This window comes from Alosa pseudoharengus, unplaced genomic scaffold (assembly GCF_046254945.1).
Source record: "Alosa pseudoharengus isolate Yale_2024_CS ecotype anadromous, Long Island Sound unplaced genomic scaffold, YU_APseudo_1.1 YU_APseudo_1.1_scf_1, whole genome shotgun sequence".
Lineage (NCBI taxonomy): Eukaryota > Metazoa > Chordata > Actinopteri > Clupeiformes > Clupeidae > Alosa > Alosa pseudoharengus.
The window spans coordinates 25,197,535-25,222,997 of NW_027468564.1; the positions used below are offsets into that span (position 1 = coordinate 25,197,535).

General features: G+C 41.0%; 1 protein-coding gene across 1 annotated transcript in view; it reads left to right on the forward strand.

Moving 5' to 3' along the window:
* Nucleotides 1–3,190: 3,190 nt before the first annotated feature.
* The window catches only part of LOC143123425 (uncharacterized), a 34,981-nt gene continuing 12,708 nt past the window's right edge, over nt 3,191–25,463 (forward strand). The window contains exons 1-8 of the mRNA XM_076284841.1: nt 3,191–3,407; nt 5,775–5,879; nt 8,457–8,527; nt 9,468–9,525; nt 14,976–15,111; nt 15,354–15,394; nt 15,513–15,612; nt 16,005–16,075. Of these exons, the coding sequence (XP_076140956.1) occupies nt 3,309–3,407; nt 5,775–5,879; nt 8,457–8,527; nt 9,468–9,525; nt 14,976–15,111; nt 15,354–15,394; nt 15,513–15,612; nt 16,005–16,075 (681 nt within the window). The 5' untranslated portion in view covers nt 3,191–3,308. The remainder of the gene's footprint in view (nt 3,408–5,774; nt 5,880–8,456; nt 8,528–9,467; nt 9,526–14,975; nt 15,112–15,353; nt 15,395–15,512; nt 15,613–16,004; nt 16,076–25,463) is intronic.

The window sequence follows — 25,463 nt, forward strand, 5'->3', positions numbered from 1 at the left end:
CTACATCTCAACGTTTCTTTCTTAACGAACTGTTGCTATGGTTAAATGTTATGAAATCTAGACAGGGTTATGTAGTAAACGGAACCGTTTTCTAAACGCAATAACCCCTACTAGAGGTGTCACAATCTCGGTTTGAAGACAAACAGAAATGACATCACAAATCTTGAACTTTGAAATCAAATCATCAACCAAACTAAAACCTCTTCCTGTTTCTCTGAAATCACAAATTCATTCATTCACATCAGTTAACACTAACATAGGCTGATCAAATTTGAATTGATTCAAATGAAGTTCTAGACAGAGTCCAACAAAACACACAATAAAAGTGTAATATTCTGTCAACACTAAAACACTAGCTTTGTGTCTCCTCGGAGTGTTCTGTGAAAATCAGATTATCATTCCGTGTGATTTCATGTTGCTACTGCAATCACATCTATGTTTATGCCTGTTCTGTTCAGTAGCTTGGTAGGAATGGTTTTAAAATAAAAGCCCAGCAAAACATAACTGGAAATAGGACAAAAAAGTAAACAATATAATACATGCATTGATAGTAATATATTTTTAAAAGATGAAAAATTGAATCGAATCATGACTTTAAAATGGAAGATTAAATCGAATCAAGGTAAATCGAATCAAACCGATTAAATCAAATCAAACTAAAGTATGAAAAATCTAAACTCAAATAGTATAAAGGGATTGTGATGAAACAAAACTTGGAAGCAAGGTATGAAGGCTTTTCACACACACTCACACAGCAGAACAGAGCTATCAACCAACAATAGGAGGGTCATTACCCAAACAAAGCATGTGGCCTATGGGGGGGGGGGGGGGGGGGGGTGGACATACGCAGTGACATGAGCTCTGACTAAAGCAGTTACAATCAATAATCAATTACCTATTCACATAAGACTGAGAGAGGTGATAATGGAGCAATTAACTGAGATACATTCCTGCATGGCAATTAACTGAGATACATTCCTACATAATCCTCTAGTTAGGCCTACTCAGGTAAGACACCCAGCATGTTTTAAGGCCTTAAAAAACAGCTGAATGTTACAACTATGACTGAGCAAAAAGTAATTATTATTATTGGATAAGTGGTCCTTGGTCTGAAAAGGCTTGGCAAACACTGGCCTAGGCCTATAGGTAAGTAGATATAGTAAAATGAAATTGAGAACCAAATGGCTGCATCTGTAGGCTAGGCATTTTTTACCTAGAATTCTCATCCAGGACTGCAGAGGGCGATAAGATTAAGGCATTAATTGAATACCGAAAGCGTCAATCTATTAAGTATAAGGAATGTACATTCTGAATCCAGGCAGGATATTATATATGAGATAGTGCATTTGGTAAATAGGTTAACCAATTCAGGAGTCAGCATCCTTCTGGGGTGGGTTCCAGCCCATGTAGGAGTAGTGGGGAATGAAGTGGCAGACAAGTATGCTAAACAGGCAACAAAACAAGACAGTATAGGTATTCAGGTACAATATAGCAAAGCTGAAATTAAAAACATGATTAAAGCTAAGAATAAGGAAATATGGCAATATTTATGGGATAATGAAGTTACAGGCAGGCATCTGCATTCAATTCAAAAGAATGTAGGATGGAGTAGGAGTACCAGCAGAAACAAACAGGAGGAGGATATTGTGTCAAGAATGAGGTATGGGCATACAGGGTTGAACAGCACACTAGTTCTAATGAGAAAGCATGCTGATGGTTACTGTGAGTGTGGCATTCAAGCAACCGTAGAACATGTCATAGTACTTTGAACTTTGAAATCAAATCATCAACCAAACTAAAACCTCTTCCTGTTTCTCTGAAATCACAAATTCATTCATTCACATCAGTTAACACTAACATAGGCTGCTCAAATTTGAATTGATTCAAATGAAGTTCTAGACAGAGTCCAACAAAACACACAATAAAAGTGTAATATTCTGTGAACACTAAAACACTAGCTTTGTGTCTCCTCGGAGTGTTCTGTGAAAATCAGATTATCATTCCGTGTGATTTCATGTTGCTACTGCAATCACATCTATGTTTATGCCTGTTCTGTTCAGTAGCTTGGTAGGAATGGTTTTAAAATAAAAGCCCAGCAAAACATAACTGGAAATAGGACAAAAAAGTAAACAATATAATACATGCATTGATAGTAATATATTTTTAAAAGATGGAAAATTGATTCGAATCATGACTTTAAAATGGAAGATTAAATCGAATCAAGGTAAATCGAATTAAACCGATTAAATCAAATCAAACTAAAGTATGAAAAATCTAAACTCAAATAGTATAAAGGGACTGTGATGAAACAAAACTTGGAAGCAAGGTATGAAGGCTTTTCACACACACTCACACAGCAGAACAGAGCTATCAACCAACAATAGGAGGGTCATTACCCAAACAAAGCATGTGGCCTATGGGGGGGGGGGGGGGTGGACATGCGCAGTGACATGAGCTCTGACTAAAGCAGTTACAATCCATAATCAATTACCTATTCACATAAGACTGAGAGAGGTGATAATGGAGCAATTAACTGAGATACATTCCTGCATGGCAATTAACTGAGATACATTCCTACATAATCCTCTAGTTAGGCCTACTCAGGTAAGACACCCAGCATGTTTTAAGGCCTTAAAAAACAGCTGAATGTTACAACTATGACTGAGCAAAAAGTAATTATTATTATTGGATAAGTGGTCCTTGGTCTGAAAAGGCTTGGCAAACACTGGCCTAGGCCTATAGGTAAGTAGATATAGTAAAATGAAATTGAGAACCAAATGGCTGCATCTGTAGGCTAGGCATTTTTTTACCTAGAATTCTCATCCAGGACTGCAGAGGGCGATAAGATTAAGGCATTAATTGAATACCGAAAGCGTCAATCTATTAATTCAAGCAACCGTAGAACATGTCATAGTACAGTGTCCTAAATTCCAACAGGAACGACAGACACTTATACAGCAGCTAGCACAAGAAAAAAAAAAAGTCTGGACATAACAGATATACTGCAAAGAAATTCTGGGGAACAATGTTTTAGATGTGTTTTTCAATATTTGAAAACAACAGGTTTATTCCATAGAATTTAGAGGGATGTAGTATTCAGACCCACACTCCTATTCAGAAGGTGGCGGTAATGCACCTAAAAGCTGTTTGCCAACCGCCAAAGAAAAAAAGAAGAAGAAGAAAGCGTCAATCGCTGACGCTGAAGCTTCAGAGAGCATCTAAACAAATCCACCTGTCTGTCGCCTTTCAACTATGGAAACCTTAACATTGGTCAAAGAAGATAACTGAGGTCATTCGTACACAAAATAATGCAGAAACTGACAGGCGATACACTGAGCTTTGCCTCGAGCCCCGAGGGTTTAAAGTTACAACACACCGATTGGTACCAGAGGGATGTACGAAGTAAGGTGAGTGTTTGACTGAGGTAGGCTAGTCTACAAATTAGTTAACGGTGTATCTGTTGGTGTAGCCTACAACTTCTGGGGATTAGGCTATATAAATCTCCAGATTTAACAAACCTTGAGATAAAAGCTAACCTCTGAGTTGTCTGAACCTGTGGCGACTAAACCTGAGCTGTCGGCTCCAAAACACCGGATCCAATTAGTTCAACCTAGAGTTGTGCGTTGACGGCGAACTTAAAGTTGAAGTTGAAAGACATCTTCTATTGAGAGTCGGAACCATGAGTAAACCGGCGAAACAAAGAGCACCGTATTTTTCACTTTTAGTGTTAGACAGAAATGGGCAGATTTGCAAGATTCGCGTTTTGCGGTTCAATAGCCTAAGTCATAGGCGAAACGTTTTCATGACATAATATACAGCTATATCTAACCGTAGTATGGTAGACAACAAGCTACAACCCGGTTTTATCAGAAAGCACCGTATAGCATATGTAGATAAATAAAATGCGTCCCTTGAGCATTCTGCTTCCAGCGTCTAGGGACCGTCTACAAAGTGCAAAACCGATAATGGATAGGCCTACAAAGATACATTTTAAAATAGCTTCACTATTATTGAGCCTAGTGCTTCCGAAATCACAACACCCAGCTAGGGCCTCCCTAGCAATGTAGGCTACTACACCTCCTAATTATTGAAAAACTGACTCACCCTATTTATAATATATTTTTTATCGGGGATACAATTCAATAGCTTCACTCTCATTGAGCCTAGTGCTTCCAAAATCACAACACACATTCTACGGCCTCCCAGGCAACATACTACATCTGGGTCGTTCCACGTCAATTCAACCAGGGCCCACGCACTTAGGTCTCAAAAAATTCTGAAAAAATTACCAGGTGTAGGCCTACCTATGTTACCCAGGAGACACACAAACATGTAGCCTCGTGAGACCATCCTGATCTCGCGAGCTTCAGGGTTTCACTCGCAGATCAGTCTGGATACTTTACGTTAAAGAGAATTTGGAGCAGTTCACCAAACGAACGTCCAATCAGCGTTGGCTTTGAGGCGGGTTGAGGTGTGACGCAACGAACAACATGACGGCATCCACAGAGATGAGCATAGCTATCGCGCAAGTTTTATTCAAATTAGAAAGTATTCCTGGGTAAGCTGTGAAGCTATGAGTCTCAGCCATGCAGCTGGGAGGAATGAAAGACACAGACATCCTCCACGGCTGATTCCAGTTCACAATGGAGGAATATACTTTCTTCAGAAGTGTAGGGCCTACCGTGAAAACTTGATGGGAATTGTCGTTGATTAGGTTCATGTCACATACAAATTCTTAACGTCTTAACGTTAGTCACGTTACCTAACTTAATTGTATGTTAAACGAAGGCATTAGAAGAACACTTTGTTCATCTAATTGGTTGATTTGGCCCGTCGATAACCAACAAAGGTAGTGATAGACAGATGGTTTATCCAATCAGCTAACCAGTATTTCCGCCCCTTCCCAAAAGTTCTTCAATGAAAAGTTCCCAGATGGATATGCGGAGCAAATCCATCTGGCGGAGTCAGGTTAACAAACATGTATTTTATGTAAGATCAATACTTTCCAAGATACAGCCAATTTTATAGGGGGAAGGGGGTGTCGATTTTGTCATTAAGTTAAAGTTAACCTCCTCTTGGTTTTTAATCGACTTCCATTCCTGATTGAGTCACCTATGACTGACTATCTATTATGATATAATAATTAATCTTGACATGTCGACATTAAACTCGAAATTTCGACAATTAAGTTGAAATAGCATGTCGACTTTTATCTTGATGGTCCAGATTTTACTGTCGAGATTAAAGTTGAAATTTCCAAAATTATATCATCACATACGACATTTCGTCTTTATTCTAGATTTGTCCATCAAAACTAGTTTGGAGACATTAGCTGCCAGTGAGTCCGGACAGTCAGTCCGCAACAAAATACCTTGTATAGAGGATTTGGTGCAGTTGACTATTTCAAAATCGGGTTTAGCAACAAGGAAATCCTTGTTTTTTTTTTTGTTTTTTTTAGCCCAGAAACACAGTGTGCTGTGGAGCAGTTGAGATTAAAGTCGACATGATGGGCTATGTCAAATTTATATTTGAAATGTCAACTTCGACAAGTCTACTTTAATCTGGACATTTCAAATTTAAAGTTTAATCTTGTCATGACAAAATATTTCTTTTTTTCTTAATGTTTGGCCCTTATAGGCTACTCTAGGCCTAGTCTCCTCTTTATGGAAAATTTATATTTTAACATTTTAGGCTAGTTTGTGTGGACGTCTACTTATTGGCATGGTTGTCAGTTGATGGACCGTGCGTGAAGTGCTGTTGTGTCCTCTGTGTAGATCATGGATGAAAGTGGTCAGCAGCAGCATGTTGATATGATGAGTCACAAGCAAGCCTGCATTGACCTGGAGAAGGCAACTCAGTTTATCACTCAAGTATTGCAGGTAAGACACACACACACACACACACACACACACACACACACACACACAAGAGTGAAGACAATCAAACTCACAATTGATTTCAAACTCATTGTTGTTTAAATTTATGTTTTCATTATTCTCCAATTTATGTAGGCAACCATCTCATTTTTTTTCTCTTGATCTTCAATTTGATGACTTTCGATGAAAATCCTGTAGATCAGGGGTATTCAATTAATCTTCAGCGAGGTCCAGTTACGGAAAATTTCCTCAAGCAAAGGTCCGGAGCAACATAATGTTTAACTTGCGTGTTTAGGCTATGTAGGCTATATGTATGTATGTATAATATTAGGATGGATGGATGGAGCCTAGTTGTAGATATATAGATAGATACATACATACATACATACATACATACATACATACATACATACATACATACATAATTGATCCCCAAGGGGAAATTCAAGAAATAGAAGATTGTAGGCCTAGGCCTAATGTTTAATGTGAAATAAAATAAGTAGCCTAAAAGGCAACATTCGAAATGAGGAGAAATAAGGCAAGATAAGAGTAATTGGGGAGAAAAACTGAGTAGCCTTGGCTATTTTTAAGATCTTAACGGGAACTTAAAATAAAATTTGAGCTGAGACAAAGATGGATATTCCCCAGCTGGTTCCTTGAACCCATTAATCAGCAAGTTTAATTAAATTAATCAATCAAAAATCAATCGATGATTTGAAAATAACTTATCTGATTGTTTCTCGTCCCGTCTCCTCTCCTTGCTCGTTTCAGGCTATCAGTCTCTTCTCCATAGTAGGCTGCTTTACTCACTGACTCGTAGCAGCAAGCAAAATGATGGTTCCTGAAGCTCCTGAAGTAAATGCTGTTATCCTAACCAACGAAACATTTAGCACAGCTTTGAAATCTTACGTGAAAATCTAAATTAGCCTATTATGGTCTGGGTCCGAATAGGATCACGTCACGTCACGGTCCGGACTCGGACCGCGGTCCGCCATTTGGTGATCCCTGCTGTAGATGAAGCTTGTAAATCAAACAGAAATCATCTAGTATTGCCTTAATTTTATGACCTATCCTCTTTTCGTCAATCTACTGTTTGTGTCTACTTTTCTACCTCATGCACGAGTAGACATGAAGCTGACCTAAGCCTCGCTTGAATAAACGAAGGCTAGATGCAGCTAACTTCAGTGAATGGAACGGCTTCAGCCCCAAGTGAAAGTCTACGCTAGTTCAAGCCAAGCTATTTCTGTTAGGCGCCGCCTTCATTAGCGAGGATGATGGAATACCCCTCTAAGCAATTCTTCAGAATGTTAATTAGTGTGTGTGTGTGTGTGTGTGTGTGCAGCATGCAGTAGGTCGAAACCGGGAGCTTTGTGTATTGATCCGTCGTCTGGAGGAGAAGGATGTGGAGACTGGGCGGAGTCTAACAGAACTGGCAGAGTCAAACCGCCAGCTGCAGGCGAAGATTGATGAACTACAGAAACGCCTGGAGGAAAAAGACCGCTCCCTTACACAAGCCAACCAGGTGTGTGTGTGTGTATGAGGAAATTGCCTTATTCACCCGGCGGCCATTACGAGGCTGAGGGGTACACTTGCCATTACACCTCAGTCCAGCAGATGGTGGTGGTAATGCACTCCGTTTGCAAACTGCTAAAAAAAAGCTCACCGAAAGAAGGGTTCACTGGCCTGTTCTTCTTCTTCAGTGAGTTTTTTTTTGGCAGTTTGCAAACGGAGTGCATTACCACCACCATCTGCTGGACTGAGGTGTAATGGCAAGTGTACCCTATAGCCTCGTAATGGCCGCCTGGTGAATAAGGCGAATTGAGGTGATTCAGTCACCACATTCACTAAATACAATTTCACTCATTGCAAAACACTACATGAAAACGGGAGATGGCAGCACAGCAAGAATGAAGAAAACTATAAAATGATGGAACAAATTGTTTTATTTACAATAACAGCGATTGTCGGACGAGGTAGGGGAAGCCTGGCTTCCCTTGGCCTCCGGGAGAAAACGCCACTGCTGTAGCCTGGGTGTTCCCATGCTGCCTTGCGCGCGATTTGATTCAGCTGCTAAGGCAGCCTGGAGACCATGGAGCAAATTTTCGCCTGAGATAGGGGATGAGTTATGCACAGACGCATTTGATAGACATCCGTGGCACCCAATAAACGGATCTGGGCATTTTTTTTTTCAAATACGAGAAAATGAACGTTTGGTTCCCAGACCACGTCTCATTGAGAAGTGGTGGCGCTAGCCAGGCTACCACTGCTGGGGAATTGCCCCAATTACTAATTGCATGCATTGTAAGTGTGCATTGACAGGACAGGACAGTAGATAAATTATTATGTGATATAAAAACTACTGATATAAAAAGAAAAGAATGATGCATTTCTGATTATTTATTCATGACCGCAAACATTATGCAGGTATAATAGCTTGTTTAAAGTAGCCTACTTCTATACTCTTAAAAGTTGCACTTAGCTCTGCAACAAAAGAGTTATAAAATGATTATTGATTTATTTATTTTTGGACTGTATTTATCTGTTGGGAGATTTCAGCAGTCTTTGTGTGTGTGTTTACAGACTGTGGTCTTACTGAGGAATGAACTGAGGGACTTGTGTCAGCAGCTTCAGACGCAGCAGCGTAAAGAGAGGTACAGTGAGAGAGAGAGAGAGAGAGAGATGGTGGGGGGGTGTTATGACTGCCGTTATTCATGACTTCCACACACATGGACATGGCACACACACAAACACACACACACTCATAAGTTAACATAGACAAACACAGAAGCACACATACCCACAACAGCAAACACACACACACACACTCATAAGTTAACATAGACAAACACAGAAGCACACATACCCACAACAGCAAACACACACACACACACACACACATAAGTTAACATAGACAAACACAGAAGCACACATACCCACAACAGCAAACACACACACACACACACACTCATAAGTTAACATAGACAAACACAGAAGCACACATACCCACAACAGCAAACACACACACACACACACACACACACACACATAAGTTAACATAGACAAACACAGAAGCACACATACCCACAACAGCAAACACACACACACACACACAAACACAGAAACACACACACACTCATAAGTTAACATAGACAAACACAGAAGCACACATACCCACAACAGCAAACACACACACACACACACAAACACACAAACACACACACACTCATAAGTTAACATAGACAAACACAGAAGCACACATACCCACAACAGCAGAAACACACACACACTCATAAGTTAACATAGACAAACACAGAAGCACACATACCCACAACAGCAAACACACACACACACACACACACACACACACAAACACACACACACTCATAAGTTAACATAGACAAACACAGAAGCACACATACCCACAACAGCAGAAACACACATACCAACAAAAGGGATGGAGACATATTGACATGCGTGAATTATTTTTGCAGAGAGAATATGCAGAGCTGAGTGGCAGTCATATTTTGTACCGTTATGTGGTACATCTAGTTTATAACTTATGTAGCCTTTGATCTCTTCTGACTCCTACAGGGTGTTGCAGGAAGGGCAAGAATGGCTGCAGGGTGTTGAGAGGCAACTTCAGGTTAAGGTACACACACACACACACACACACATACACAAACGTGCACATAGTATACTAACACACACACACACACATTAACAAGCACATACACACACACACACACAGACACACACACACTTGCTGTCAGTGTTAATCACATGTTAATCGCGATGAGATTATGGACCATAACATGTTATTTTTTTTTTAAATTGCGTTCATGGTGTGCCGCCAAATGTTTTTTTTATTTTTTATTTTTTTTACACCGTCACTTGTGCTGTTATCAACGATTCTCTTTGGCTGCTTTCTATTCATGACCCTTTCTTGTCCTCAGACTGGCACAGACCACCAACATTTCCCAGCACAGACACTTCCTAGTGGGCTTCTGCCTGGTCCTCCTGCTGAGGTCATAGAGATAACTATAGCACAACAGATAACAGCAACACAGCTGTGAATGACACATTTTTTAAAATAAAAAACAACTCCCTATTGGCTGAAAGGCCCATTTTTTACTTTTTAAATAAGTTGACTCAATAGACATGGAATTAAATGATCCTCAAAGCACTTCAGGTATAGCTATGATCTACAACAGAGGTGGGCAAACTACGGCCCGCCACGCACTTTATGCGCTTCATTAAAATGTGTTGAAGGACTAGGCTACATTTTGCTCATGCACTGGTGCATATTTCTCAATATGACAAGTTCTTTTCAACTGAACGTAAAGGTCCCATGTGGAAGAACTTCTCCCATCTAGTGTTTAGGGATTATATTGCAACCTAATAGAACTACGGTAGCCGTTGCACATCAAAAACATAACACCCAATCATAGATATATACACTAGATGTCGCCTTCTGCTTCTCAGCATGCGTCAACACCGCCGCCATCATGGTACAGGGATCTGAATCGCTAAACTAGTTCTCCTGTATTGTCAGCGTTACCTATTTAGCGACGTTTGGCCATCCCCAGCGATAGAAAACCTTTTTGGTGATTAGCGACAAATTTGGGAACTTCTCACAATGATGGCAGATCGGCTTCTTTGTTGTTGAAACGTAAGAAAATCACCTTTCTCATGGTTTTGTCATTTATGAATTCAGCTACATCTCGTTTGCCCATGGCACTGACCCATGCATATAAAAGTAACGACTGGCGTAGCCTATGTAGTAGCAGAGGTAAATGTTCTACAGATCTACAGCAACTTCTGGTGAGATTACAACTTACATGAGTAAACGAGACGAGGAGTATGTGGCCTCAACCACAGCCTGTCTACGAAGAGTCTGTTTACTTTCATTGTATCGAACCTGGTTGCAGTTTACTCATTGTTCCTCTAGGGGCCGCCGCTAGCTAGTGCAGAATGAATGGGAGTCTATGGGGCTAGACGGGTAAAATGTATCTTTATTATCGTCTTAAGCTTAGTTTTCTCTAGACTCAACCATAAATACATGCCTGTCAGTTGGAACAACCCAAAAAACTAGATAATTGCTTGAGATTTTGACGATTTATGGTGATTTTATTTTCGCTAGATCTTTGCCCAGATTGACGCTAATGCATTATAGAGGAGTGGATCACTGAAGCAAGATGGCGTCTCGATTGACGCATTCGTTCCAATGAACAGCAGTAGTCAAGGCGACATCTAGTGTATATATCTATGACACCCAATTCACACCAAAGATCCGCATCGAGACGAAACCGCCGCAGAAGGAGTTGCAGCTGTGTAAATTAAATGGCGCACGTCGTTGCCAGCTGTCGCAAAGCATTTAACGTTACCATATCTAGTCGCAGCTCATCTCGTTGCAAATCTACCTAGATGACTGCCCTAGTTCCGGACTCTTAAATAGGTGTGTCAAAACATTAACTGTTTTCTTTTGTCATTGCTTGTGTGTGATGCCAATGAAACACACTTTCGGACATGGAATAAATCATTTAATTTTGCCTGTTAACTGAGCTAGTTAGCTAACGTTAGCACAGTAAACTGAAAGTGAATGGGAATGGCTAGTGATCTTCGCTAGCTTGGTAGCAGCTAAGGACTTTGGTTAAACGTGTACATTGTTGCAAACTAACCTGAAATAGCATACAAGCATGAAAACTCCTCACCTTTCGGCGAAATTCGCCATTTTGAATCCAAAATGGGGGACTTAAGTGGTTCGCGCAGATCTGATGAGAAAATATTGTGGGGGGGTGGGGTAGGCTATTAAGTTACAACTGAGTTTACAAACCATGCGCAGACGGGAACGCATCTTGATGCGTTGTCAGAGCCCCATTACAAACTTGTCTGATCCAGCAAGGAATATGTGAATGCAGCCCCTATGCATTTAGCCTATTAAACAGTGGAAGCTAATTTTTGCCGCGGACGCATCGCGAATAGCGCTGGAATAGCCTCTATGTCTGTGTGACTGCAGATAGATGCGTCTGAAATGTCAGCTGGAATGTGAGCCCGGCGAGGAGAGATGCTTAATTGATGTCACAGGTGGGCTAGTTGAAACTTTCAACTTCTGTCAGAAAAAGACGTTGAGATTGGCAACGTAGCATAGGCTGTTGTTAAAGTTAGCGATATTGGACAGAAATATAGACATAACGAGTTCATTTGATGAAGAATACGTGCAGTTTGAGCCATCTAGATCGACAAAAGGTGAAGCAAATAGGCATACTGTATCAGTCGCCTATAGCAAAGGGACAAAAAAATGTGAATAACTAAATAGTTGAATTAAATGCCCCTAAACTGGGCTGGTGCGGAGTTCAGAGACAAAAGCAGTGTTTGACATGGTAATGCTGTCTTTTAAGAAACGTTCAGTAACCTGATCAGATCACTGTCCTGTGTCTACAGGGTACAGTTTAACATGTGAACACTGTTCACACAACTTTATTGGTTGGTTAAACACACTAGCACAATGCCACAATCTGTATGTAGCCAAGGCTGAAGGTTAAAACATTTCAAACCAATTTTACAAATTAAAGCCTACCCTACCCAAGTTTATTTATTACCTGGTTTGGTCCAACAAATATTCAGACTTATCTTATTCAGACTTATTCTAATAGTCTACAATGAAGTGTCCCTTAGGCCTATGAAATCTTCAGCCACAAAGAAAGAAAGAAAGAAAAAAAGTCACTCATGTAGATTACTGAGGAGGAGAGGAGGGCCAGACTGAAGCATGTTGCCAAACAGAGCAAGCGGGCCCCTTCACACTTTGGCCCAAGCCAAAAACAAGAAATAAAGTTTTTTTTTTTTTTTTTGAATTAGTCATTTTGTAGTTTGTTTTCTTTATAAATCTCTGGTTTTAGGCAACTTCATACTCCATGGAAGCTATGCAATATTGGCAACAATGTCACTCGCGCTTGTTTTGCTATGAAACGGCCATTTCCCTCTTTGCGCGCCCTTCTCACCTTTTTCACCCCTGACCCGTTTTCATGCCTGAACATACATTCAGCAACGTTGTGGTTAGGGCTGCACGATTATGGCCAAAATGATAATCACGATTATTTTGATCAATATTGAGATCACGATTATTTATCACGATTATTAATTCATTTTAGTGACAAAAATATTTTTTCCCTAAACATATTTGACTTGCTATCTGGCTCATCCAAATTCTTTCCTTCACATTTACTCCCCTAAATTACTGCAAATATAGACTTGACTGCGACTTCCAAACTTCCAAACTAATTTTTTGTGCATGCTACTTTGTTAATATTTGGGGAAACGTTAACGGCCCACCGGGAATCCTCCCAATGCTCCCCATTAGCCAGTTAAGCTCTGCTTCTTGTTCCTGAGTTTAATCGCTTAGTCCAGGGGTTTCCAAACTTTTTGACTCAAGAACCACATTGGGTTTTGAAAATTGGCCTGCGGGCCACACACTAATAATAATAATAATAATAATAATAATAATAATAATAATAATAATAACATTTTGTATTATTTAAATGACAACTTAATTTCTTAAGAAATACTGTTAATTTGATGCTGTTTAAATCATTTATAAATGGTGCACTGTCAAAGACTCTTTGCTATGGCTAGTGCTGTGCCTATGGCTGTGCCCTCTTACAGTTTATAATGGTCAGTAGTGGGAACTACTGTTGCCATCCTGCTCTCTCCCTCTCGTGCACTCAAATACGTTTCCCAAATGGAGTAGCATAACATAGTTAGATCTGCTGCTATAGAGATACTATCTATCTCGATGTAACAAGCTGTTTTGACATTGTAAACGTTGTCTAAGAAGAGTGTAAAGCAGTTTGCAGTAGCCTAAAGTTGACCACAACGTCGTGTATCGCTGGAAAGAAATAGCGAGCAGCCTATAATAAACTAATAAATGCTCGGCGGGCCGGATTAAAGTGCGTGGCGGGCCGCAGTTTGGACACCCCTGGTTTAGTCATTCGTTGATATGTAAACCACTGACGTGTAGGCTACATTTTCATTATTGTTTACTCGTTTTGCGTAGGCTGTGTCTTGAAACGCATATGCATTGTAGGTTGCACATGTAGCTTATAAAATACATGAATAAATTCACGGATCCCGTCGTTAGCTCAACTCTTATTATAGGCTTTATCGGAGGAAGCAAACAAGGACTAAAAGTTACCGTGCTAAAAAAAGGCATGTGTGGTTTACGTCATGTGATGTGTTTCACGGTATGAGTTGAGAGCCCTGCTTTGCTTATGTTTTTGGTTAACTTCACTTGCCTGAAATCCGAAATATTTTCGAACAACGGATGATCCGTTTCGGGGGACAAGCCTTCTGCTGCGCCACACATACCACACATTTGATTTTTGATCGTCGTTTTTTTGTATAATCTAACTAGCCTACTAATAGTTAACATAATGCTATTAGTCCACAGTGCATACAAACTGAGCAGTGCATCAGGCTGAGCAGTGCAGGGAACAGCGGTCATTGGTAGGCTGCCTGCAGGCACATGGTCAGACAAGTTTAAGGAGCGCTTGATTTGTTTTGTAGCGGAGCGTTCTATGGGTTGCCAGGTTGGTTCTATGGATAGAGCACGCATTTTTAATATCGCTCGATCACGTAAATTTGATCGTGGGAAGCCAAAATCGTGATCGTGATTAAAATTCGATTAATTGTGCAGCCCTAGTTGTGGTAGTCATTAAGGGTTGTTTTAAGGACATGTTTGTGCATGCCCATAGCCAGCCACTCTGAAACAGTCAAAGGCGATTCAAAACGAGTCAGAAAGTCGAGACAGGACCCATTGTCAAAATTTCGGTTTCCACCACTCTAGTTCATCCAAAACAAACCAGAAAAGGGACTCAAAGTACTAAATACTGGAATTATCCTTTAAGGTGAAAATATTGCATAGTGTACCTTTAACCACCCGCTCACTCACACCTATTAACACTCAATTTTGATGGGCTTGTCTCGTACTCGTCTCGTGTTCACCTATTAACACTCAATTTTGATGGGCTTGTCTCTTACTCGTCTCGTGTTCACCTATTAACACTCAATTTTGATGGGCTTGTCTTGTACTCGTCTCGTGTTCAGAGTCAGATGGTCTCTCCTGAGGGTCAGAAGCTGTTTGAGGCTCCAGTCTCTTGCAATAAAGAAGAAGAGGCTGAGGAAGAGGAGAATGAGGAAGAGGAGGAGGAGGATTATGGCCATGGAGAGTCCAGTCAGTCTGGTAAGCAGACACACACACACACACACACACACACACACACAGACACACACACGCACCACACACACACACACACACACACACAGACACACCCACATACACACACAACACACACACACACACACACACACACACACACACACACTAATGTCCTGTGTTGAATATCCACTGAGTGCAACACAATTGTACTCTATTATGCTGGAGGATTAAATGTGAATACGTTTCCTTTTTTTCTGCTTTTGCAGTAACGTTAGAGATAACTGACCCCAGATCAGAGCTGTTCCAGGTACGGTGTTTGTTACATATACACATCATGTCAAACACATGGATATGTGTCAGCTTGCTTGGCACACACACAATCACACACGCGCACACACACTCTGATGGTTTTGTTTACTTCTCAGACTCAGCAAGAGCCGTGTGGTGGTCTGGTCCTTGCAGTTAAAGAAGAAGATGGTGAAAGTGGATATGGGGAGCGGAGAGGCTCTGACAAGGAGTGCATAGGTGAAAAGAGCAACACACATACACAACACACAAACACACACACACACACACACACACACACACACACACATATGACTAATATGACGTCAGAGTTAAAATGTATCATCATATTCATTTGTGTAGATAGACTGGACCTGTCCCAAATTTTCTGGCCAGCACGTGTCTTTATTGCAGTGGTTTCAAAAACTAGCATGTTAGCTACCATTAACTCATTATTATTGCACATTATGGCAGTAAAAACTCCCTTAACTGTTTTTTTTTTTTTTTTTTTTTTTTTTTTTTTTTTGCTGTGAGTTATTTTTCAAATAAAAAAACCGCCCTGGCCAACTATTCTTGTCAAAAAGGAAGCGTAGTCTGTTCACACTAAGTGTCTTCTTTGTTTGCGTCTGCAGTAGAAGAATCCGCCCTCAGAGCAGAATACCCTGTCTCTTCAGCTGAAGACATCAAAACTGAACAGGTCCAGGTACAGTGGTGAAAGTCTATGATGTTTGTAATGTCTAGTATAGTTATCCACTGTTAAAATCACATCTTTATTTAATTTGCCAAACTCGTACTAATATTACAGTAAAATCAAATGAGTAAAAGGTACAATATACAGGTTTAGGTATTTTTGGCAAGTGTAAAGCTCCCTCTAGAGTCGCAATGTATTGATATGTTACTCTGCTATTGTAAATAGCAAACTTCTCGTGACTTATCCCCTATACACAATGCAAATGCTTTTGTTGTGGAGGTGAAGGATTAGCAACAGGCAAACACTATCTCCAAAGAGCTGGATGTACTGACAAGGTAATGTTTCACGATTCTCGCGAGATTTGTTGGGCACCGCTTTTGGATGTTGCATGGTTGGTTTTCTCGGTAGGGACTCGCTATGTCTATGCTGTATAGCTATGCTAGACATAGGCCCAGTCCCAATTCTCTTCCCTTCACCCTACCACTTCATTGAAGTGCCCTTCACTGGGGAGTGCCCCTTCACAACGGAGTGAGAAGTGTTAAGGGATTGAAATCTTTACCTACGAAATGGGATACCACTCCATGCGTCATTGCGTCATTAGTAGCTAACGAGTTCTCCTACGTCACACGCATCAACGAAAGTAGCCTAGTAGTAGACGTTTCATTGATGAAAATGCCTGCTCCAGGTGTTATGTTAGCTTTTATCATCCTTCTCCGTTTAACCAACCAACGGAGAAGAAATGAGATGAACAGAAGACGTCTTCGACGCCTACTAGCGATGTCGGATGTCTTTCAGGTATGTGGATTTTTTTTTTTTAAATGTAAGGTTGTCCTGAACTTGGATGTAACGTTAACGTTGGTCTTACCTGCTCGAGAGGTGCGTGCGTTCACATCAGTCTATGGTTCAAAATTTGCGAACGTTTCTGTTGAACAAGTTTTCTCTGTAGCCTACAGTTAAATGTAACTTTTGTTTAAACAGTTAGCCTCCCTGTTTAGTAGTAGCCTAGTATAGTGACGCTCATGGTTAAAGCATAACTTTCGCCAAAATGCAGGGTGTTTTTGTGAATGGGAATCGTAGGGGCACTAGTCCTACTATTTTGATACATGATCGCGTCAAAATCGCTAAATCAAAACAAAAAGTTAATTGTTCTTCTATGTTATTATTGCCATTTCCTGTGATTAGGCCTACTCAAGCTCTATGTAACTCAGTTGAATGTTTGATTTGCTTTTTAATTTTTCGTTTGTAGGCTATTTTAGAGGCATCACAAAGCACACTCATTGTGAACTGAATTGGTAAAAACAGTGAAGTTTAGCCTAGGCTACTGTTTGTGCCTGTTAAAGCTGGTGACTTTTGTCCAATAATGTTTATTGTTTGTTCTTCAGAGTGGCCGTATTATGACCTACTGTCATCTGAATATCCACGTACCCATCCTGCAGTTGTGGTTGAATGAAGAGCTGGAGCTAAAGGAGGACTTCAGACTGAGTAGACGGGCCATACATGCTCTGCAGAGACTGCTGAAAAGCGAGCAGGATCATGGCTGGGGCCATGAACTGGAGGTCCTCATGTATCTTTACTGGCTTGCTCATGGACTGTCGTATCGTGTGGTGCCACGGGTATTCAGTGTACCCCGATCAACAGTCCACCGTGTCATTCACAAAACCGCTCAAAACATCTGGAACAATTTACATCGAGCCATCTCTTTCCCAAAGCCTGCAGATCTAGACAATATTGGACTTAGATTTGGCCAGATATCTAAAAATCCAGTGTTTGATAAAGCTGTGGGTGCCATTGATGGCTGCCACATTCAAATCAAGCCCCCATCACTACACCGGTTGGACTATCTGAATTACAAGGGCTTTTTCTCTGTAAACATGCAGGCCATTTGTGATGCATCTGGGAGATTTCTAGATATATTTGTTGGATATCCAGGATCTGTACATGACACCCGAATTTTAAAAAATAGCCCCTTTTACCTGCCTAAAAGGTACCCTCCCGATGTATACTTTCTGCTTGGTGATGGTGGATATCCTTGTTTGGAGACTCCAATCTGCTTAATCACGCCATACAAGGAGCCAGTGAATGGACGGGAGCGGAAACGATTTAATAAACATCAATCAAAGGGGCGTTCAATAGTCGAGAGAGCTTTTGGTGTAATGAAGACCCGATGGAGGAGTACACTTTTCAAGGCCTTGGAGGTGAAGCCCACATTTGCGCCGCAGGTTATCGCATCGTGTGCCTTCCTGCACAATGTGTGCATAGATAATGGGGATTTCCTTGAACCTGATGATGATGCTGTGGCACAGGACGACCTGGATCCATAACCTCTGCAGGAAGCCCCTGCACCACATGAGAGGCCAGGGAATGCAACAAGGGACAGGCTTGCTGCCCTGATCACTGGCAATATAGAGGTGCCTCAGTAGGAATGCCTCTACAAACTTGTAAATAGTTCATATGCACATGTCCTCATTCTATAATTTTGTGCTGTATTTTCTTATTTATTGTTTTTATATTTGTTCTAGATAAAATGTATGTAAATAATATGTAATTACTATGATGTTTGGACAACTTCTTTGAGATTTTGGGTCTCCTATGTCCATACACAGGTTTTTACACATCTACAATAAGATATATAAATAAATAAAAAAACAGAATAGAACAAAGAAATTACTGCTCTGGCATTTTATTTACTAGCTTCTCAAATAGGCTGAGGAAACGTTCAGTTTTGGCTTCAGTCTCTTCGTGCCTCTTCTGCTCCTTTGCAGATTCCTGTTTCAGAAATTCCAGGACATGATTGCTCTTTGTGCGTTTCTTCCTGGGAGAGGGTGTTGTGGGAACAGGAGCAGTGGGAGTAGTTTGAAGACCAGGACTAGAGGCAGAATCTTCTCTTGGTTCAACAATGTTCTGTAAATAGAAAAAATAATAACCATATTGGCTCAGTACCATACAGTACACCGTAACATCCTGTACACACTGTAAGCGTGCTACAGCAGTAAACCAGGGCCTGAAGGTCTATTCAGACTGAATGTTTTGGAGACCTACAGACATGGCATGTACTTCAGGCTTTAGATATGTAAGTGTCATTGAAGTTTTACATTGGTTAAATGTAAGTGATCAATTTTAGTTTATTTTCCTTACAACTTACCATCAGTAATGTTGTGGCATCACTGTCTTCATTAAAAGATGCCACTAATACAGGGGGCTCTATGCATGGTCTGGCTCCGAGAACTTCATGCATGTCCTCATAGAATGGCCAGTTGGCAGCTGTTTTCTCCCCGCTTTCGGTCCCTGAACCAGTCTTTGGCGTTTTCAGATCCTGCAATAGCAAACATACAGATACATATACAAGATATATAGATTATGCATTCATTTGTAAAGGAAGATGGCAATAACATGCAGCATATATCTAACCAAATAATTATTACCTTATATTATATTACTTTTTTTAAATTTTCCCATTTCTTTCCAACCTGCTGTACATTGACCTTTCCCTCCAGGCCCAGCTGTTTGATTAGTGTCCTGACTCAGACAACAAACAGTGATGAAGATTAGGCTCTGGTTACAGGAATTATCAGATATTCATGGTTCATTAGAAAACAACAACCGTCACTCACTCATATAGCTGCTTGGATGCATATTTCTTTTTTGTAAATTGCTCCTCATTTTCTGTCCTGAACCTAATGAGTGCTCTGGTCTGTTCGGGAGTCCCTAACATTGTAACATAGACACAGTTTGTTATCTTGCGATAAACTTATCTTTCAACCGTTACATTTAAACTATTTTAGTTACATTCCATTGTAACGGCAGCAGCTAACGTTAACATTTCATCCAGCTCCTGTCCAGCTCCACTGTAGGCTACGTTTGCCAAAAGCTCAAGGCAAACAGCTTATGTTTGCAAATATGAACACACGTCAGGTTTTCAGGTTTTGACAAACATTATTAACGTTATCCACATGACATAGGCTAATAAAATAGCGTTTTTTGACATCCTAACGTTAACGTTAATCAGCTAGGCTACTCTCAGCAGCATAGACAGGCGTTCATTTACATGTCGAAATAGCGATTTTTTTCTGACAACCATATTCAACTCAACTGTAAGGAATACTATTTTGCATGATGATCAGCTAGATATCCCGATGTGTTTCACAATTTTTAAATCTTTATTTGCGAAGATATACTTACATTTGCAAACTTCTTTTTCCGCACTGGCAGCCATCTTTCTTCAAAATGTTTGGAGTCAATCGGTTACCAAGGTGTTCGCAAGGTATCCTGGGAAATGTAATCTTTCCCTTCAGCCGTAGTCTGCCTCTGATCGCACTCCGTGTGAAGTGGTAGTTTGAAGGGTTGAACAACACTTCTACTTCGTTCTAAAAGAATTGGGATACCCTACCCCTTCACATGAACGCGCAAACGAAGGGAAAGGGCGAAGTGCTAGGGTGAAGTGGTAGTATTGGGACTGGCCCATAGGCTCTGCAAGAGGAGAAGAACTACCAGAATGTTCTGCAGGTGGTGGAAGCAGACAGAAAGAAAACACCAAACCTGAGGAAGAGGAAGGGAAACATGTAAAGAGTGTGTGTTCTTTGTAGCGGTTCGGAGTTGTAACCGGAGGGTTGCCGGTTCAAACCCCGACCAGTAGGCACGGCTGAAGTGCCCTTGAGCAAGACACCTAACCCCTCACTGCTCCCCGAGCGCCGCTGTTGCAGGCAGCTCACTGCGCCGGGATTAGTATTGCCATCTTCCTTGACGGATCCTCGGAAACAGGAGAACCCGCACGTTTACCAGAGAAAAAACGACAACGGGCTTCCCATGTGTGCGTAGGCATAATTAAACAATTCATGCACTACTGGGGGGCGTCCCTTGCCAAGAAAGCATGTTGGTGGCCCAAACACAACACACGCTTATCAGGCCATCCAAATGTGCATGATCAGTTAGTGCCACAGCTACTATCTCTCACCAATTCCAAAAGCTTGTAAGGAGATCACCTCCTGTGGTTGCGTCAAGGGATGTCTAAGCCAGCGCTACAGTTGCAGGAAAAGTTGCATGTTATGCATGGAGTCATGCAGCTGCAGCAGCACCTGTCAGAACACTGCTGGAGAGGAGGAGGATGAGGATGATTAGGATAGCCTAAGTGTGTAGCCTACCTCTTCATACCAAGAAGTTTAAAGAATTGATTAGAACAGAATGGATTAATTACTAAATAAATAGGTAAATATGCATTATTAAATAAATAGTTAAAATACAGATAAATAGATAAATACAGATAAATAATATAAATATATAATTGAAATATGGTAATCAACCTTGCTTCTAAACATGTTTCAAGTAAATTCTTCAGAAAGCCATCAACCTGTTTCATGGTCCTCTTTTTTCATGAATTATTCATTATCCGAGACAACAATTTTAACCATGTACATTAATTTCAAGCATTTTCTCTAGTCTTGATCTTAAATCTGAGCATGACATTGAATTCCCTATATGTGAAAACCTATAAAAGCACATTACATTCAGGTTTTTACCTTGTACAGTCTAAAAGATAAGTGATTAATTCGATTTTGACCTGGCGGCGGTGGCCATATTGGATTTCTCCATTTTGAGGCATTATGGGACATTTTTGAGCCTGGCATACAGAAGATTTGAATTCAGCACCCTTCAAAACACCTAAAAATGTTGTATGCCAAAAATTAACATGATTTGCCTTCGGGACTTTAAATAAGCACATTTTCCAAAATCCTGCCTAGTCTATAGTGTGTGCTTCACCTCACTGTGTGTTCACTGTGTGCTGAGTGTGTTTCACTAATTCACGGATTGGGATAAATGCAGAGACCAAATTTCCCTCACAGGATCAAAAGAGTATATATACTTATTCTTATTAATATGAAAAAATATAAGACCATGACTGGACTACCTTCACATCTGCTTTTTATAGATATTGGGACAAAGAAATGCTAAAAATAGGGGGAAAATGCAATATTTTAGAAACCAATGAAGCTAGAGACATCAGACTGGTACCAAAAGATGCGCAATAGCCACATTTATATTCAACTTTCATTGACACTGTAGGCCTAAATGCATTATTTTGGAAGTTATTTACGAAAAAACTGATTTTTCCAGAGCGGGAATATAGGCTCTGCTAAGAAGCAACTTTAGAGGCTTGGTGGACCCCTTAGATACTATTCAATCCAGCTAATATTCTACACATTTTCTTTTCATTAGTATTGTCACATTTTAAAATTGGGTACAAGTTGAATTTCCAAAATTGGGGCAAATGATGCACCTAATGGGCATGACAGGAGTTAGTTCTCCACAATTGGCAATGTGGTAGATAGTGTAGAGCAGGGACGCCGCTAGCCCCCCCCCCCCAAAAAAAAAAAAAAAAAAAGATACCCGACCTTATTTACAAAATGTGCGCTTTTGGTAAATGTAGGCTACATGTAGGCCTCTCCTTATTGAGCCTCAGAAAAACATTTACATAAACTGGATCAGAAAGCCCCTCTTAGTCACGTCAACCTACCCATGTCATCCCTTATGAAATAGCCTACCGCATGAAGCGTCTAACTTTTATAACACTGGCTGTAGGCTACGTGGGCTATAGGGGTGTTTCAAGCTTTTATAAAAGTTCTGGGATGAGGGAGATTTCTCCCCCGAGAAATTTTTTTAATTTTGGTTGCTAAACACACTATTTTAACAGAGTTTGGGAAGGACAGAAATACCGTTACAGAGCAAGCGACTCTGGCTCAAATTAGGTGAACATACCTTATGCGCATTATAACTTCACTGCCCATCCCGCGAAAAAGGGAAAGAAAAGAAAAAATTTTGCGATTTGTGATAGAGAAAAACACAGTTAAGGTAACCTACTAACAATAACGATTTGCTCACAACACTCTAAATACATTGCACTGCTGTTTTGGTTGTCCCAAACTTTTAGATGATAGGCCTATGCACAGTCAAGGACTTTTTAACACCCGCACCAACCAGACTCGTCATGACGTGCCTTAGCCCCAAAAAGGTTGAGAACCTCTGTTCTACGCATTAACTGAATCCCTGTTCCAAACAGTGCTTTATTTTTTTTTAAATAAGCCTACAGAGGAAAGCAAACAATTCAACATTTTAAACATGTGTAGGCCTACACCGTAACCGTGACCGAGGACAATCTCTCACTGCTGTCAGTGTCAGCATCACTGCTAAGAACAGTAGCTACGTCTTTTAACATTACGGTTAAACGCCTGAAAAATATTAAGCTGCTGCTGTTTTTTTCTTTAATGACTGAATGATTTAGGCTATATCCTATGAATTAATGAAACTTTGTGTTTTTAAGCGCCAGAATTGACCCATCCAAAGCCACGCCCGAAAACCGCCACAGGCCAATCGTTATCATGACAATGCTACGTTTTCATATTTTATAGTCTATGATTTCCATGCACATCGTATTCCGGTTTTATTCGGAATAATGCCAATATTCAGATTGCACATGATTACTTTTACATTAATACACAGGATTAGATGTTAAAATCCCTTGTGCCAAAATCCAAGGTAAAAACACATTCAGAAGCCCCTGCTCAAGTTTAACTTTAAAAAGCACACTACCCACAAATCCGCCAACAAATGGTCACAAGCACAATACAAATGGCCCATCCAACAGCAGTAGCCTATACAGTATGCGGCATTTCATTGGGGTTATCAAGTGGGCACCCTCATTCACCGATGTTTCGTTAAGTTAGGCCCACGACACCTCATGAAGGCTTAACAGTGAAACCAGCGTCCTGGAGACACTCCCCTCCATGCTGCCACCATATTATCACATTGAAATATTCAATACCCAAAATACTCTTAACCAGCCCAGGCATGGTCAAGGTTGGCTAGGTTGGTCCGTCCCGTTGATGTGGACTGAACCATAACCATAAAAACCTTGGCCAACCAACCATCACCCTAGGCACAGCCCATCACAAACACAAAACAAATTAGCCAGTTAGCTTAGCCCATTAGCTTAGGTCCCATCCCAAACACAAAACAAAATAGCCAGTTAGCTTACGCCCCATGATGCCACCATATTACCACAACAAACATCCAAATACCCTTAACCAACCTAGGTATGGTCTAAGTTGGCTAGGTTGGTCCGTCCCGTTGATGTGGACTGAACCATAACCATAAAACCTTGGCCAACCAACCATCAACCTAGGCACAGCCCATCACAAACACAAAACAAATTAGCCAGTTAGTTTAGCCCGTTAGCTTAGGCCCCATCCCAAACACAAAACAAATTAGCCAGTTAGCTTATGCCCCATGCTGCCAAAAACCTGTTTCGTTAAGTTAAAGGTTAAACAGTTAGCTTACCTTAGCTTGCGCCCCAGGAAGGGTAACTTCTCCTTACCCACAACCAAGACAAATGAGCCAGTTAGCTTACCTTAGCTTGCGCCCCAGGAAGGGTAACTTCTCCTTACCCACAACCATTCGCTTGCCCGTTCTGCTGCTAAAGACATGTTACTAACCACCTGCCTTAGACTTTGACCACAAATGCCCAATTCAGACAGCAAGCCAATAGCAGATCTGGCCACAAACCCACGTGCACCGATTTCAATAGGTCTTAATCGTGCACTACAAGCTCGCTTAGCTGCCTCCTCTGCTATTTCAGTGTATTTAGCTCTCTTCAGCTCATTGGCCACTTCCACTCTGTCTTCCCAAGGAACAGTGAGTTCAATGAAGTAAACTATCTTCTCTGAATCCGACCATAAAATTACGTCGGGTCGTAGCTTAGTACTCACTATATGTGGAGGTACCGCCATCTGCTGGCCAAGATTAACCTTCATTTCCCAGCCCGCCCCATTTTTCAACTGGCCGGTTTTACACCTGGCCTTCGCGGAACAAGGTTTATCCCCCTGACGTACAAAGTTAATTTGCCTTACCCCTTTACTAGCTGCTAATGAATTGACTTCTCTCCTTTTATCCTCTATTGCCGCTGCCACACATTTCAATACCTGGTTATGATGCCACGTATACCGCCCCTGGGTGAGACTTACCTTGCATCCTGATAGGATATGGTGGAGACTGCCCACACACGAGCAAAGTATGCATTTATCATCCTCACCAAACCATTGACTTAAATTATTGGGAGATGGGAGCACATCATATGTAGCACCTAACATAAATCTGATCTTACCAGCTTCCATGCCCCATAGATCTTTCCATTTAATCCGTCTTTTTTCCACCCCTTCCCAGTTCACCCACTGCCCTTGTTTTGCCTGCGACACTGCCTTAGTACATCTTACAGCCTCCTCCTGTCTATGCATTTCCTCCACTACCATTTTCCTCTTTTCTCCTGCAGAAGCCTTACTCCACAAGGGTTTACTTGCACCCACCCCTAGACCCCGCCGCCCGTGCTGCACATGGCCCATTATATCCCTATGCT